At 45.7% G+C, this 18188-nt stretch overlaps 1 protein-coding gene across 1 annotated transcript; it reads left to right on the top strand.

Moving 5' to 3' along the window:
- The first annotated feature begins 2343 nt into the window (after nucleotides 1-2343).
- LOC146209364 (uncharacterized) lies at nucleotides 2344-15523 on the top strand. The gene is made up of 5 exons (XM_084580128.1): nucleotides 2344-2460; nucleotides 3306-3457; nucleotides 3532-3599; nucleotides 7784-7867; nucleotides 15312-15523. Exons 1-5 carry the CDS (start codon nucleotides 2344-2346, stop codon nucleotides 15446-15448), a joined length of 558 nt encoding a protein of 185 aa, XP_084436254.1. The 3' UTR covers nucleotides 15449-15523.
- The last annotated feature ends 2665 nt before the right edge of the window (nucleotides 15524-18188 follow it).

The raw sequence follows: 18188 nt of genomic DNA, 5'->3' as shown, positions 1-18188 counted from the left end.
TGAGCAGGACTACATGGTATAGCGAATTCATAGCGGATACATTTGTATACACACTTTAGGAAAACAGGGACATGTTTGTTTAGAACATAAACCAATATCACCTTTATTTTCACCCCAAGGTAGTCAGGAATTGGGGATACAGTGCCAAAACGTAGGCGCCTATGTTAACTTCCCTACGTTGTGGCAATGTTTAATGGCATTCGACCATTGCCGAAGGTGAAGATAAATGTAGGCTCAAATAAAAGTGCAAAGAAATATTTTTTCTGGCAAGTACGGTAGTATGCATTTTCCCTGGCGCTCTCTCTATGATAGCAGTTTTATTTCAGTACCAAGACCGTAAATTCAGTGTGTACAATTTGTCCTCATCCGTTTGAAGTCATACCAAACGTCACTCTGAATAACCGCCTACCATAGTATGATTTTGCGGCCGTGTTATTAGCCCAAATTGCAGCCTTACTTCGTGATTTTGCCGCTTTACTGCTGTTTTTTCGCCGAGGACGTCAGCAGCAGGAGGTTTATTGTGGAGATTTGGTGGTTTCTCACATCCTGTTAGAAGAAATAAATGTCATCAATGATACTCCATTGGAACTGTGATAAGCGGTTGTCATAAGAACCGAATCTGCAGAGTAAAATCGGATAGGTGAATTTCGTTTCTATGTACGTCATTCGTATTAATATAAAAAAAAAATCAAGGACACTTTGGCGAGTAAAGTGATGCAAGGGGAAAGTCTGAGTGCTGTGTTCTGCTATGCGACTGTTGCTCATGTAGCGACGAATGCTCCTACGAGTAATGCGAGAGACTACTCTTCCACATTCTGCGAGTGCATTTATTCAGTAAATTCTGCTTGGCAGCGACGACATCACGCTCCTTGTTTCTTCGCAGTTCTACTAAGGTGTAGTTCTACACTTACTGTCGAGTGGTTGATTCTACCAGGTGCGCGGCACTATATGTAATTAATTATTACAAAACTGTCACTAATTAGTATTCATTATATATTTAGACATTATTTTTGTTAATAAATATTTAGTCACTAATTAGCTATCAGTATTTAATTACTGATTATTAAGTGATTGACCATTGATTGGAATCTGGCCATACAAGGCGCGCACCCGCCCATACTATGCTGGTGCCCTGTGATTGGTCGAGACCTCCATGACGTCATTCCATCTCGACCAATCAGAACCGTCGCAAAAGCGTGACTCTTACTGAAGACAACGATGATGCAATAAAGGCTTTCACCTTAATGCTTGTGATTCAAGATGAATCGTAGATACTTCCAAGTACCCTAGACGACCGACAGCAAGGCCATTTGGGGCTAATCCACTGAAGTACCCAGAAATGCAGCACCAACTAGCCCCTCAAGCTGTTATTTTGAGATACCACTGAAGTACATCTTCATTCTTCCGATGGCGTTTGCAAAGCTCTTGTCCACAGTTTCTGACTTGTTCACCTCTATGTACCCACGTGAGGCTTCCATTCGTAATGTGCGTTTTTCTTTTGGATGTGCATTTTGTTTTCGTGCTTTCTGCAGAAGAGGCAAGCAGCCTTCATTTACGTCACTGCTTGAACAGAGCGCTAGCCTGTTGCGGTTTCATTACACGTCATTTCTAATTTCCTCTTTTATTTGTCATCCCCGGCCATTTTAATAAATACAAGCATAAATGCACTTGACACTATTTTCAAACCACGGCACAATAGAATTTCAATATATGCAGTTAAGTTGGAGGATGAGGAGACATTCTGTTTAGAGTAAATTACTACAGCCCCATGAAAACGACACTTGGGTTTATTCATTGCTGGCACTGTCCAATAAGCCTAAGACTATCCGTGTTATCCGTACGAGCGGTACGGAGGGCCTTACAAAAAAAAAAAAAAAAAAAAAAACAATGTGTGATCATGTATACTTCCCGTCATCTGTCACTCTTTCACGCATCATTGTTCTCGAAAGTCGATTTCATGTAATCGACTTCACGTGCATCAAAGTAAAGCGGTGGATCTAATAGAATTTCAGACATTTTGTTTTTCTGCAGGAGATAAACATAGGATACGAACATCGGTCTCTGGACGTTTTTTTTTTTTGAGGCCTTCTGACATTTGGCCTAAATTGTTCACTGTGGAGGCCAATATTTTATATACAGACAGAATAATGGAAGCCATGGTGCGTTCCACAAATAGTTCTTTTTCTGAGCCTGAATGAAAACCAAATGCGGCACATGATTGCTTCGTCCTTTCCCAGTCTTAGTGCGCGCAACCCATCACGTGGTCGCACGTTTGCCAGCGGCTCAATAAATTGCCGAAGTATCTTTCGCAGCTTCACAGCAGCGCTCAGACGAGACGACAGTATGAGGTTCACAAATGCTGTAGTCGCTATCACTGCAGTCCACGCTGTGTTGCTCTTCGCACCAGCCAACGCGAGGGCTGCGCACCGCCTTCATCGCAATGTAACGGACGTATTTAAGGTAAGTTGAGAGTTGGCGGGCACTCAGGCCTTGATGTTGATGTTTCTTCAGCTGATGATATACCGTTGGTCGACTCTGTGCATAGTTTGACGCGAGAAGCTTTTCTTTTTTGTTTTATTTTGTTTTGTTTTGGGGAGGGGGGGGGGCTGTATAATGTCATCGGGAGTAATACTATTCTGTGGATTTGGAAATCATGAATGCATCAAATAGTGTATACAAGTACAGCCCCATTCTTCAGACGTTCATGCATACACATGTTACCTTCACTCACTTTCATACAAGCGTATTTTGAAATAACATCCGAGCATGCGAAAGGACACATTTTCTCAGCATTTTTCTTTTTTTGCTTTCGGAGGCTCTTCTGAAGGTAAAGGAGCTCTTCTGAAGAAGCGCTTAGGTACGCGGCCTGTAAAACAAACGGATGGACAATAGAAGTCATTTGTAAAAATATCACAGCAAGCAATAAATATGGTTCCTCTAGTCGTGACTATGTGTTACTGCGCAATGAACAGGCAAGATATTTCTTCATTTCTTTTTTCTTTTATTTAATGCTCCACTGCAGATTTGCAGCGCAACCTTCCAGCTTTCTTTAACTTCATGTCCGCGGCGGACGCTTCTTTGGGGACTTTTTGTTCTGTCAAATTCATAAGTAGCAGAAAGCTTTATGAAGCTGACTGCCAGTACGAGCCAGGGCGAAGGTCTCGTAAGGGCCACACATTTGTATCCGTTTCTCCGATGCTGCTCACTCTGATCGCGAGCGCTCATTTTCAGTAACCTTCCGGATAGACTTTGCTCAGCGCCCCGTTTTTTTTTTATTTTTTGTTGTTTCTTTAACTCCGCCGCAGCTCTTCGCTCACTTCCCATACGTAGTACTCGAGTACACCTCGGGAGAAGATCCCGAATTCCAATGCCTGACCAACAAGCGAGTGCAGCTTGACATCAAAGGGAAAACGGCCACATACGTCTGGATGCTCAAGGGACACCATGGGACGAAGAGGTATACTGTGTGAAGCAAACCGACGATGTGATGCGTAACGCTTGCCTAACGATTGTCTGCTTCTTTATTTTCAGAAAGAACGAAGTCTTACATTTGTCAGCTGGCGATGCCCCAGACAAGGTTGTCTTCACGCTGAATGACGGTGAGCACAGCTTTTGCTTGGTTTGGGTTTGTTGATAGGTTTTAATCTAACAAAGAGACTATGAGGGATGCCGTGGTGCAGGACTCAGGAACATTTGACCACTCTGGGTTCTTTAACCTGCAGTGTCATCGCAGAGTACACGGGCGCCATGCTTTTCTCCTCCATTGAAAAGTGGCAGCCGCGTACGCAATTTGGTCCTGCGTCCTTGGGTTCAGAAGTAGAGCGCCCTAAAAAAAAATGAAGCTCCACGGAGGGGTTTAAGGGAGGGGTATGGTGTTTATTGCAAAATCAATACTACGCCAGATCTAACCGCTCGTCGCTGTGTCCCGAGTCCGTGCACGTGTCCGTGGTCCCTCAAAAAAAAAAATCAGCCTCCTATGACGTTTGAATTCACATTACCCCTATGCCACGGGCAGGAGCTGCCAACTCGGGTCGCTCCTTTCATGTGAGAGGGTGATATCAGAATCAGCCTGCCAGAACCGTTCGCATTCGCGTTTCCCCTTCGACACGCAGGCACATAGGAGATTAATGTAGCAGGCAAAAGAAGCTGCCATCGTTGCTTTCGCAATTCAACTAGGGTTAACCAGAGCTAAGCCACAACTAATTTTTTGTGTTAATGTAACACTTGGTTCTTATAATGTGCCATACACAGTTTAAATAAGACTAAGAGATCCCCGAGATAAGTGTTGAAGTACTGGGGAATGCTGCGCTACTTGATAGACAGAGACAAGTGAAACACGACACACGAATGAAGCGCAAACTTGCAACTGTTTATTTTTATCAACAAAACACATACATATATACATACAGCATTCTCGTCAAATCACAAACACTTCTTTCATGCGTGTGATCACGCACGTTATCACTTCGACCACAACTGTGCATCTGCGCAGCTATCATATATAGCTCCTCTTTTGTGAGAGCCACAGATGATGTACTAAAACACGTATCTTTTACTGCTGACTCAATAAGGAAGGCTTCTACGATTTCTCTTTCAATTATTTCCTTTTGTCAGCCTACAATTTCAATCCCGTGGAATAATAGTTTGCAGCCAGTTTCGCACCGCAAGCAATGTTGCGCAAGATTTCCAGGGTGGCTTATTTTCCCACAGTCGTTATGATGATCCGGAGCCTCTTATTAACACATCTTCCCGTTTGTCCGATGTATTATTTTCCGCACGAAATCGGGATCTTGTAAATGATTTCATCCTGACAAGGTATGAACCTTGTTTGATGTGTAATTTTACATTCCTTCCTCTTGCCATGCTTGTCATGCTCATTTGCTGCGTTACAGAGGCTTATCAACTTTTTGGCGCCCTAGATATCACCTTCACTTTATGTTATGCAGTAAGTGAGCATGACAAGCGTGGCAAGAGGAAGCAATGTGAAACTGCACATCAAAAAAGGTTCATACCTTGTCAGGATGCAATCATTTACAAGATCCCGATTTCGTGCGGAAAACAATACATCGGACAAACGCGAAGATGTGTTAATAAGAGGCTCCTGGAACATCATAATGACTGTGGGAAAATCAGCCACCCTAAAAATCTTGCGCAACATTGCTTGCGGTGCGAAACTGGCTGCAAACTATTATTCCACAGGACTAAAATTGTAGGCAAACAAAAGGAAAGAATTGAAATAGAAATGGTTGAAGCCTTCCTAATTGAGTCAGCAGAAAAAGATACGTGTGTTAGTACATCATCTGTGGCTCTCACAAAAGAGGAGCTAGATATGATAGCTGCGGAGATGCGAGTTGTGGTCGAAGGGATAACGTAAGTAATTACACGCATGAATGATGTATTTGTGATTTGACGAGAATTCTATATGTATATATGTACGTATTTTGTTGCTAAAAATAAACAGTTGTAAGTTTGCGCTTCATTCGTGTGTCGTCTTTCACTTTTCTCGGTCTATCAAGTAGCGCAGTATTTCCCAGTATGATCAACCAACTGTCCCCCGTGTTTGAAGTGTTGAAGGAATGAGAATTCTACATTTGACAGATCAGTGGGGATACTGCGATTGTATATGTAATAAAAAAGGAAGCAATCGTTACATTCCGCCCACGCTAGTTAATGACACTCTAGTGAAAATAAAGAAGAAGCAGGCATGTGCAGGGCATGTAGTGCGAAGATAGGATAACCGATGGTAGCTAACAGTAACCAATAAGATTCCAGAGGAAGGAAATCTTAGCAGTGAGCGGCAGAAAGTTGTGTGTGTGTGTGAATGAGGTTAAGAAATTCGTAGGGGTCAAGTGGATACAGCTGCCATAGTGCCTGGTTAATTGGAGTAATAAGAGCGATACCTTCGCCCTGCTGTGGGTATAGTCTGGATGATGATGGCTCTGCCAAATGGGCTAAAGCGGCGTTCTATGTATCTATATGTTACGTGTAGCCTAACTTACTGAAGTGTTCAACAGCGCCATCCTCATCTCTAGCGGCAAACATAGTATGTCGGTATAATCCCGAGTGTCAAATGAAACGTGGTCGAATCATGCGGGACGACAACTACAGGCAAAACCGTCTTATAGGACCTATACACATACTCTATTTAGGAAGCCAGAGACACGACTTTCTTTTGTGTACCGAACAGGCAATGTTAGGGAGATGAGGCGCTCATTATGACATAACAATGAGTGGAACCAATATTCATTGAACTCTCGGAAAAATGGAAACGTGTATTTAAAACAAAATGGGATATTCATCAACTGAAAATTCGGACGCCGTGGGTTCGCGAGTCCTACCGGTAGCATGATGTTTTCTTTTTTTTTTCTGCATAATCTATTACATTCCAGCCATATAAATATTGCACTTTATTATTCAACTTAAGAACTACAAAATTTGTTACTTGTGTTTCTGTTATCCTTTGTTGAGGTCGTTGGCCTCTTTCGCCGATTAGACGTAATACGCCTCTTATTTATTTGCCATTATATGTCAAAGCATAACGAGAACTTGAGTTCTGGCAATAATTAATGTCATACGTAGCATTTCAGGGTTCCCTCACAAATTAAGCCTTTCTCGTTCAATCCCGTTACACGTGACTTGGACGTAATTACAGTTACAGTGCCAACTACGTCAGCGTCCAGGGACAATGTTAGCGCTCGTGAGCCGTTCCAAATTGCTTTACAAGAACCATACACGCCCACCGCTTGCCGGTATTACTCACGAGGAGCATATGTAGCAGTTGCATCTTACCTGTACTAACCTATGGGGCTGCAACATGGAGGCTAACGAAAAGGGTTCAACTTTGAGGACAACGCAGAGCGCTATGGAATGGTATATTGTTGGCGTAACGTTAAGAGTTAGGAAGCGTGCAGTGTGGGTCAGAGAAATAACTCGAATTCATGACGTTCTAGTGGAAATCAAAACGAAGTGGGCATGTATTGCGAGAAAAAAGTAATTGATGGTCGCGAAGGGTAACAAATTGTATTCCAAGAAAAGGAAATCGTAGCAGGGGGAGGCAGAAATTAGGTGATTGGAACGTTCGCAGGACGCTGTTAGCACAGGGCCAAGTTAGTTGTAGTAATATGGGAGAGGCTTTCGCTCTGTAGTGGGCATAATCTGGCTGATGATGATGGTGAACACGCCCAATTTAGCCGAAGACTGAACAACTGCCGCCAAGCAGCAGCTGAGTCGATAAAATATAATACGCCAAAATTCGAACATTGTGAGTTCACATGTTCCTTTGGGGATTGTTTCTTCTTTTAATTTCTTACCAATGGTTTCGATCCTTAAAAGGACTGCACATTACATATCCAGTTATGAACACATAAAAAAGAATAGTACATTTTGTTATAGTTTTCATGGCTTAAGTGAGTGCTGGCGTTAAACGTACAGCCGTCAGCACGCTTAACACGAACGCTCGAGCGCGTGGCATCGACAGATTTAAGCGCCGCTAAACGCTGGACGATGTCCACCCGCGATCATTGCTGCTTCCAAACACACCGCGCAGCATGACCCCAGGCCTACCGGCTAGCGCTGAGGGAATGTCCGTCCAATCCACGCGCTCGAGTACAGCCACAAGAATATGCTGACAGCAGGTGAAAATGGTGTTAAGTTTGATATTATAAGACAACTGAAGCATTGCTTTATTTGTGCCATTAAAAGATACTTGTTTTTTATATTCGCTAGAAAGAAAGAAAAATAATTGAACTAATCAAACTGGATGCTCTAAAAATTTGCTTTCCAGACACAAATTCAACTAAGGTGGCTCACTTCGTGTACACGGATTACAAGGACTGCGTCATTGTAGAGATTCCCTACGACGGAGACCGTAAGATTTCAAAGTTCTAATGCTTATTTGGTTTTTCTCATTATTTTACCGCACTCCTCACAGAACAGCTAAACGACAGGAATGCTGATTCCTGCCACGGTGCCGCTAACACTTTGAGGTAGAGGGCGATTTTCCAGCCAGTGCTACCATATTTTAGTTCCGGAGTAAAAGAAGACAATCATTGGTTGCTGCACAAAAACAAAGTCGCTTGTTACACCATGAGCACGTTTGCTTTTTGAGTGTCCGAAAAATGGGATAAGAGAAGCAAATGCACTTAATATACTGAGAGGAGGGGGAGGCCTTCACATGTTCATGTCATTCACATGAACATGGGCCTTCCACGAGAGCAAATTGAAAAACAAGAAATCATATATGTATATATATGCTTATATATACATATATGCTTATATATTCACATAAGCATATACCGGGTGTCCCAGCTAACTTAAAGCAAGGGTTACAAAATAACGTATTCGAGGTAGGTCAGTGAAACCAGTTGAATACAGCTGCCAGCTTCCTTGTGTACAACAAGCAATTTTTGTTTTGCAATCACCTAATTAGCTAATTACGTTCTTTTCTTACTAAATATTCACTTTAGACGAAAAATGCGAAATGGAACGTTGTAGAGCACTTTCAGAAACCCCAATTCTAATAATTGCGATAAGGAAAGTCTCACGTATATCTATATTTTCAGGCTCAAAAGAGCGCCCGCGAAATACAAATAATACCACGTGACTAGCGCATTTGAGCGCAACGATTGTGGGACTCTCAGTCGTGGTTTGAGCGAACGAAATCAGCTGCGGCCGCCACCCGATGGTCCCGTTGCAGCAGCAGACAAATGTAGGCGATGGTTGGAGCGAGCTCGCCCGTCCCCACCGGGATCTTAGCAAGGCCTGCGCACCCCAGCAGCTACGTCACGACCGGCGGATGGCAATAATGTACCAGCAAATGAAGGTGCGAGTCGAGCCACATGATGTCATCTGGCCCCTTTGCCCAAAATTCCATGGCTGATACTTTATCACTCATCCGCTTGTCGCGACGTTCGCTGATGGGAGTAAAGGTAATGCAAAGGCCTTGTTAGAATCTCGGTGGTGTCGGCTCGCCACGATTGCTGCTACTTACACCGTCACGTGGGCCGGCTGTCTGATGCGGGTGAACAAACCATTGAAGACATATCGGCCTAACGATGCAGCGGGGCCGAGGAGACACGGCCGCAGCTCATTTTGTTCACTCAAACCTCGACGGAAAGCACCACAATCGTGGCGCGCGAATGGCATAGTCACGTGGTTTTATTCGCATTTTGTGGGATTTCTTCTGAGCCCGGAAAAAAACATATATGTGACTGCATTCGTTATTCCAATTACTGGAATGGGGGTTTCTGTTGGCGCTCTCCAGTTTTGCCATTCACAATGTTTGCCTAAAGTCAATATTTAATAAATTAGAAAAATTAACATAATTAGCCAATTAAGTAATTGCGAAACAAAAACATGCCTGTAGTGAAGACGGAGGCTGGCAGTTCTATGCAACTGTTTTCACTGGCCTACCTCAAATTTATTCTTACAAGCGAGGTTTCAGTTGACGAAAGAAGAGCGTCGAGGGCCTAGCTGTGTTCACTTGCGAGTCCCAGCACGAGCCGCTTCTTCATCGACCTCACCTTCTCTTGTCTCCATTTCTGTGCGTCACACTTCCCCCGATGCAGCTGAAGCCCGCTGGGCGACTTAAACATTGTAGAGTGATCGATACGGATTTAAACGAACGACGTGCGCGACTTCACTTTTCTGCAAAGCGATAGCTGCTTTTTGGTGAGGCGAGCGATGCGATAACTGAGCTCGCTAAGTTGGGCAAAAACGACAAATGGTCCATAGTAGTGGCACAGCAGCTTTTGTGACAGACCCCGCTTCCTGATAGGTCGCAACAGCAAGACCAAATCTCCAGGCTGGTAAATAACGTAGCGGTGGTGGGCATCGTACCGTGCTTTCGAGCGATCCTGGGACGCTAAGATGTGAAGGCGGGCAAGTCGGCGGGCTTCTTCCGGCAAAGCAGATTGTCTCGGCTACCGAAGTATCTCCATCACTAGTGGCTGAAAACGGGAAGATGGTGTCCAGGGTATATTGTGGGTGGCGAGCATAGAGCAGAAAGAATGGACTGAAGCCAGTAGTCTCATGACGGGTGGTGTTGAAACCGCAGGTAATGAACGATAGTACACTTTCCCAGTTTTTATGATCTGCGTCGACGTATATGGACAACATGTTAGTTATCGTACGGTTGGTGCGTTCGGTTAGACCGTTGGTTTGCGGATGATAAGGCGATGAGTGGCAAAGGTGACAGGCACGTAAACGGATAAACGTTTCCCATTATGGAATACCGGAAAGGGGCCAAGGAGATCAACGCCCACTTCCTCAAATGGTGCACGGGGTGGTGTGATGGGGTGAAGTTGCCCCGCTGCGACGCTTGTGGGAGGTTTGTAGCGCTGACACTGGGTGCAGCTGGCGACGTACCGCTATGTAATTGTTCGCATTTTTGGCCACTAGAAGCGCTCCTGAGTGCGGTGGAGCGTTCTTGCAGTTCCAAGATGACCGGAACTAGCGTCGTCGAGCATGGCCTGTAATATAGGATGGTATAGGCTCCTCGGAACACCCAGAAGGAAGCGGGGACCTGTTGAGGAATAGTTTTTCTTCCAGAGCAGGCGATCACGCACACAAAATCGGTGTCCACCTGACCAATCTTGAGCCGCTGCGAAGAGAGGTTCCAAGGTGGAATACCTTTATTGTTCTTCTATACACGTGGAGATGTCAGGAAAAACCTTTGACACCGACGCGACGCAGTTCTCGAAATCATCGGCGTCAGACTCTGTCGTAAGAAGAGGAAGGCGCGAAAGACAGTTTGTGTCAGCGTGCTTACGGCCAGTTTTGTATGCGACTGTAAAGTCATACTCTTGTAACCGTAGGGCCCATCGTCCACGCCGGCCACGCGGATTCTTGAGATTAACTAACCTGCAGATAGCATGGTGATCTGTGACAATGGTAAACGGGCGCCCATAAAGATACGAGCGAATGTGTTGTATGGCGAGAACGACAGCGAGGCATTCCTGTTCCATGACAGTATAATTGTGCTCAGGCTTACTAAGGAAGCGACTCGCGTACGCCACGACATGTTTCTTGCTTTCGCAGCGCTGGACAAGAACCGCGCCAATTCCAACACCACTTGCGTCAGTATGCACTTCTGTGGGCGCTGAAGGATCGAAGTGGCGGAGCACAGGTTGCGACGTAAGAAGAAATTTCAAGTGGCGGAAGGGGGAATCGCACTCAAGAGTCCAGTCGAAAGCTACATCTTTATGAGGAAGGCTAGTAAGGGGTGTGCGATATCAGCAAAACGGTGAATAAAACGGCGAAAATACGAGCACAAACCCAGAAAACTCCGTAGTTCCTTGGCGGACTGGGGTGGCTTGAAAGAGACAACCGCTGGTGTCTTTGTGGGATCAAATCTGACGCCGTCTTTATCGACGAGGTGTCCGAGAACTATAGCGCTTGGCGTGCTCCAAACCGACACTTCTTTGAGTTCAGCACGAGGCCAGCTTTGCACATAGTCCACCACAAGAGCTAAACGTTCGTTGTGCTCGCCGAACGTCTTCCCGAAAATCACGACATCGTCCAAGTAACACAAACACACCTCCCATTTTAAAACGCAGAGTATCGTGCCCATGAATCGTTCGAATGTGGCGGGTGCATTACAGAGGCCGAATGGCATCACATTGAATTCGTAAAGGTCATCAGGTGTGATAAATGCAGTTTTCTCTCTGTCCGTCGGGTGGACAGGTATTTGCCAATAGCCAGATCTGAGATCAACGGCGGATAAGTAGGAGGCAGAAAAAAGACAGTCAATGGCGTCATCTACACGGGGAAGAGAGTACACGTCTTTCCTAGTGACTGCATTTTGACGACGGTAGTCAACGCAAAACTGCCATGTGCCATCCTTCTTCCTGACAAGAATCACTGGAGCAGCCCAAGGATTCGACGACTCTTGGATAACACCCTTCGTTGACATCTCGTTCACTTGCTCATTTATCACCTTTCATTCAGACGGTGACACTCGATAGGGCTTTTGTCGAATCGGATGCGAGGCGCCAGTGTCAATCCTGTGTAGGATAGGTGAAGCAGGAATTAAAGGTGGGCCACCTTGTTGGGAAAAGTCAGACAAGAAGGAGTGTCGCCCTAGAATGGCCAGCAGTGCACGGCGCTCCTTCGTTGAGAGCGAGGGTCAATCATACGAAGCAATCGCGATTCATCTTGGATATCAGTCACTGCTTTGTCTATGGCGTCGGTAATCAAGTCAATAGATATTGGCGGGTCATTACTGCAGGATGCAAGTTTCAAACCTGTGGGAACAACGACAGGTTCCGTAGAGCAATTCACTGCTGCCCAGAGTGCAGTGTGGCCTTTGGCAACAGACACCATGGAATGAGGAATCAATGCATTTTTCTTGATGCAGGTGAGGTGCACCGGTTCTAAAGTCGCTTCAGACATGTCGAGGGTGGCGTCGAGGCAGGAAACTTGTACACATACAGCCGACGATGGAGGCACAACGGTATCTTCACAAACACAAAACGCACTCACATCACTACACAAGCCTTCCATCATACCAGGGTAACACATTTACCGACGCTAAGCTCGCCAGTTTGGCAGTCGACATTGGCGCCACACATCTTCAAAAAGTCGAGGCCAAGGATGACGTCGTGCGTTGATCGGGCGAACACTGCCATTTCCGCACGGAACACTTTACCACCCAAGAAAACTTTAACACTGCACACTACAACAGCAAGCAATGGTTCGCCATTCACACCACAAACCTCAACACTTTTATCCCACTTAAATAACACTTTTCTTCCGAGGCGACGCTTAAATGAAGCACTCATTACGAATATGGTAACCTCGGTATCAACAAAGCCATCACAGGAACACCATCAACTAAAACGTAGACTTTGTTCCGTAACATCAGCACAGGCGGGGGTATCCCTTGTAACAGCGAACGTCCAGCGACCTCACCCCCATCGATCGCACCGGCTAGTTTTCAAGCGGCGGTGAGCGGCGCCGGGGCGATGGAGAACAGCGCGCGCGGGAAGCTGGAGGTGGTTTCATGCTTCTGTTCGATGCCGGTGAAATATCCCGCAAAGGTGTTTGCCATGGGTCGCCGGAATCAGGAGGGTAACGCGAAAGACGAGAAAAGCAAGGATTGTAACCCTGCTGCTCATGGTAGTTCATGGAGTCGTAGCCGTAACGCGATGTTTGACGGCGAGAACATGATCATGAGAGGTGGCCAGGTTGGCCGCAGCGATAGCACACAGGAGGTCTGCGAAAAAGTGGCGCTGGCAAGTAGTCGCCACTGAGAGCGTCACGTCAACTGTTGTAGCGGGTCCATTGCCTTGGGGATTTTATCGGTATGCTGCTCTACCGACGGTGCTGCGGTCCCCGGTATTCATCGAAGTCCGCTGAAATAACGAAGTCCGTTGCTTTAAAGGCGGTTGTAGGAGGCGGATACGGTGGATGCGACGTGGGCAGCTCCGAGGTGTCCCAAGCTAGTTCTAGGGACCGGCTCACTTCTTCGCGCACGATCTGACGGATCGTGGAGGCCAAATCGCCAGACGATGTTACGTCAGAAGCGTCAACAGCGGCCACCGACGTAAGGCCAGCCAAACGTTCGAACTTGGGTGTTATCCGACGAATTTTCAGCGTCTCGAACGTGCTGCAATGCTGGATCACATCAGCCACTGAATCAAGGCTTGATTTGCCGATAAGGAAATTATAAATATCTGTGGCAAACCCTTTAAGCAGATGGCCAACTTTGTCCTCTTCAGTCATGCGAGCATCGACAAGCTTACACAGCTTCAAGACTTTCTCGATGTATTTGGTGCACGTTTCTCCAAGAAGCTGAGCTCTTTGAGAGAGCGCTTGTTCAGATCGCTTCTTCTTCGCGTCAGAATCTCCAAAGCACTTTTTTATTTCTTCCACAAAGCGGTCCCAGGTGGTGAAAGTGTCCTCATGATTGTCGTACCACGTTAGGATTGTGCTGTTAAGCGCGAAGACTACGTTAGCTAGCTGGGCGGAAGAGTCCCACTTAGTGTAACGGCTCACCCGCTGGTAATGAGTGTGCCACTCATTCACGTCTTGACTGGATGAGCCCGTGAACGAACGCGGCTCCCGGTGATGCTGCCATGAGCTGCTAGGCACGAACCTCGGAGCGTCGGTGTTAACATACATCGTCGGCTCAGATGGCGCCAGGCCAGCAAGACGGCGACTTCGGCGCGGTTCAAGCTGGGAATCCGTCTTAGGGGCTTCTGGTGAGCGTGACCCAACACCTCCACCAAGATGTTACAAACGAGTTTTCAGTTGACGCAAAACGAGCGTCGAAAACCCAGCGGTGTCCACTTGCGAGTCCCAGCACGAACCGCTTCTTCATCGACCTCATATCTTGTCTCCGTATCTGGGCGTCACAACATTATTTTTCACCCTTGATTCAAGTTAGCTGGGACACCCGGTATATGTATGTATTTGTGTGTGTGTGTGTGTGTGTGTGTGTGTGTGTGTGTGTGTGTGTGTGTGTGTGTGTGTGTGTGTGTGTGTGTGTGTGTGTGTGTGTGTGTGTGTGTGTGTGTGTGTGTGTGTGTGTGTGTGTGTGTGTGTGTGTGTGTGTGTGTGTGTGTGTGTGTGTGTGTGTGTGTGTGTGTGTGTGTGTGTGTGTGTGTGTGTGTGTGTGTGTGTGTGTGTGTGTGTGTGTGTGTGTGTGTGTGTGTGTGTGTGTGTGTGTGTGTGTGTGTGTGTGTGTGTGTGTGTGTGTGTGTGTGTGTGTGTGTGTGTGTGTGTGTGTGTGTGTGTGTGTGTGTGTGTGTGTGAACGATATGTGGGAAGTGGCAGCGCTACTGAAGGGTTTTATTTGGTCCTTGTTGCCGATGCCGGTAAGAATCTCTCTTGTAGCCCCAACCTTCTAGAGTGCCCTCCTCCTCTCTGATAAAATTTGATAGCCTCAAGAGATTGCCATCTACAAGCGCCGCCCCCACAGCAGAGCTGTGTCTCCTCATTTGAGTTGACTCTCCGTACTGCCCTTGGAAGAACTGGGGAGGTAAAACGCGTCGCTGTAATTTCCCCGGAAGCCCTTGAAATTTTGTACTTGCTTACTTTATCCTGCGGAATTTTTTGCTACTACGTACAACCATCAATTTAAAATAAATAGCTAAAACGGCCATGAAGCTAGGTAGGCGGGCTCAAAGTGAGTCAGGTTAACAACACTAATATTGTTAGCCCATTTCCTGCTCAGTTGCAATTTGTTTTACAGCTGCTGGATATTTCCAACTTTCTATTATGGGTGTGTAAGAGCATCGGTGCATGTATACACTGACAGTCACAACAACATAAGGAAGACAAACTGTTGTGACCCCCTCTTTTTCACGCAGAGTGTCAGCTTTGGGTTTCGAGGCGTGTTAAGGACGATGTCCCTCAACACTGCGTGGACCAACTGCAAGATATCTGTGACGTCAGCAACCAGGAATACTCCAAGGAAGCTTGCAAAAACGACACGGATGACCTCTAAAGATGAAGAATCGAAAGCGGCTTTTATTTGCTTAATTTGGAACTTCTGTATTTCATAAACAGAACGGCTGTCGGCGAGATGGGGCCGATAGAGTTTCTTTACTTGCTCTTCATGTGTGTCAGAACTGTGTTGTGCATTAGAAATAAAAATGTTTGAGAGGCAGTTGGAGTCCTTTATTATTTAGTATTTATTAAATAACGTTGTAAGTCTTTGTGTGACGGGAGAGGACATGTCGACGTACATGATCACTGAGTAACAGGTTTCCACCATCATGGGCAACAATGCAGCAGCAATACCTTCAAAGGAGAAAACAAAGCTGTAGGAGAAGAAGACCAAAGGACTATGAGTGTGTTCAGATAGGAACGGTAATCGAGGTCTCATGACCATTTTTGTTTTCGCTGAGACTTTTATACGTTGTGGGCAAATATCTCAAAACAAAGTAATGAACCTTATTTTTACAAAATATTCAGTAGTTTCCTCAGAAAAAAAAAATGGTATATCGCTAGAGGTGGGAAATGCCATTTTTGCCATTTCAAAAAGTTGCAAGTTTGGAGACATGTTGCTTGCGTACTAAATTTTTTTTATTCATTATATTTTACTCAAAAAATTTACGTAACTTTTAGTTTTGTGACAACTATTAAAATCCTGTTGTGTTGTTGTAGTTATTTCGTACAAAATCATAAACCTTGCTCCAGCAGCGACGCTTTGAAAACAGTTCCATTTTCAACCTTAAATACGGACATCATGCTTTGGGTTGTTGGCACTAAAACATCTTCTGTTCATTGCCAAAGTTATTTTCTTAATGTCAGCCTAAATTGGGAGCTTTAGACTGCAAGGTGTGTTCTACAAAACTCATGAAATTCGCGACCCAACGCGGAGTAAAACCGTCGTATACATAAACTGCAGTTTACGTAGGCCTTGCAGGTCAGGGGGACGGCGTGCTCGCTCCGTGCTGGGTCGCGTTTTCTTCGAGCTAGATTCGCCGCGAGATCGATCTAGAGGTGGCGCCCCCGTCGCTCCGATAGTGGGGATCGGCAGCCGGCGGCGCTCGCAGAAACGCACGCGGCGTAGGTCTGCTTCCGAGATAACGTCCCAAAGCGAATCAGGCTATTAGAGACGCCGTAGAGGAGGGCTCCGGAAATTTAGAACTCCTGGGGTTCTTTAACGTGCACTGGCATCGCGAAGCACACAGCCGCCTTGCTGTTCGCCGCCATTGAAAAGCGGCCGCCGAGGCCGGGGTTCTAATGATTCTAATGGGCTACCAGTGTATATTGATCTATGTGTATTATGTAATATTTAGTGTAACAGGTTCTGCGAAGATTTGTTTCTTAAACGTTCGAGCATTTCTCTAAAGCGAAATGTGCTGATTACCACTTTTACGGATGCGCAGAATCCTTCAACGAAAAACAAAAGAATTGAAATGGATATAGGGGTTTAATGTGCCGCATCAGCTATATTACGGATGATGTAGGGGCGGGCCTCGTTGTCGTTGACCATGTGGGATTGTTTAACGTGAAGTCAAATTCCACAGTCAAGGAGCACCTTTCGAAACGGCCGTCAACCTGACTCGTCAAAGCGTGGCTTCGTGCGGAAGGGACTTTTGTGCCATGGACTGACGCCAATGTCAGCAGCCAGAAACTATAGATCATTGGTTTGTGTATTGCCGTGATGGAGTGTTTTTTTTTTTCTTGGGGGTGGGGGGGGGGTGACAATTTTTCAACGGACTCTCAAAAAAGACATTGATATTACGCCTTATAATTCTGAGGTGCCAAGTGATCTTTTTGTGCTTATGGGTTAGTTTAGCCTGCGGAAGAGCCGCATAACAGATCGCCACGCAGAGCGACCACGTTCATCGAAGTCTCTGTTCAGAGAACAGCTAGTGTGCTATGGTGCGGGGGGTATATGCTGCTCAATATCGACCTCCTGCCTGGTTACGTTTACTAGCTGCGTGTATATGTCTCCCGGAATTCTGATATGTGGACAAAGTGAGACCTCGATGCTGGTGTGACTGTATATGACAGGTTGCGGGATGCGACCTGAATAAATCGGGCTTGCAGTACTTCCGTGCAGTGAATAAAAAAAGTGCCTGCGTGTCGCAGGGGTAACGAGAATGCAAACGGTTCTGGCAGGCTGGTTCTTATATCACCCTCCAATATGAAAGGAGTGACTCGAGTTGGCAGCTCCTGCCTGTGGTATAGGGGTAACGTGAATTTAAATATCATGGCTGGCTGATTTTTTTTTTTTTTTCGGAGACCGTAGCTACGCCTCTTCACGGCGTAGCGGCAGTCATCCTAGGTCTCGCTTTGGCTGTCGTAGTAATGCTTTCGCAATGAAACGGTACGCCGACCAACAATACCCTCACGCCACACATGGCAAAATTACTTTTGAAAAGGAATTAAATTACATTACTAATTACTTTGCTGAAGATCGCAGAATAGTAATTAAATTACATTACTCATTACTGCTCCCCCAAAAGTAACAAAATTGAGTTACAATTACTTCTACTGAGTAATTCAATTACTTTGAAATTACTTCCTAGTTTATATAAAAGCAACAACTAAGTAAAGCTATTAAACAAAACAACTTGTTCTCCAGAGTATTCTAGTTCTGCTCAATTCTGTCTCCTTTTGCAAATCCGTTACGCTGGCTTCGGATTGCAGCACGTCGTTCCTGCTTTCGCGCCCTCTACTTTGTTGTCTATTGAAGGAGTGATGGCGCACTTTAGTAATAGTAATGTCGA

Source organism: Amblyomma maculatum, chromosome 1, assembly GCF_055883805.1.
Source record: "Amblyomma maculatum isolate TAMU_Amacu chromosome 1, ASM5588380v1, whole genome shotgun sequence".
Classification (NCBI taxonomy): Eukaryota; Metazoa; Arthropoda; class Arachnida; order Ixodida; family Ixodidae; genus Amblyomma; species Amblyomma maculatum.
The sequence above is the reverse complement of the archived record's forward strand: the minus strand, read 5'-3'. Positions and strand labels throughout refer to the sequence as shown.

Bases quoted from the DNA above. Each gene is read 5' to 3' on its own strand.
- LOC146209364 (XM_084580128.1), top strand. From the start codon at position 2,344: ATGAGGTTCACAAATGCTGTAGTCGCTATCACTGCAGTCCACGCTGTG. The intron at 2,461-3,305 runs GTAAGTTGAGAG...ACTCCGCCGCAG, and splicing joins ATGTAACGGACGTATTTAAG to CTCTTCGCTCACTTCCCATA. The intron at 3,458-3,531 runs GTATACTGTGTG...CTTTATTTTCAG, and splicing joins GGACACCATGGGACGAAGAG to AAAGAACGAAGTCTTACATT.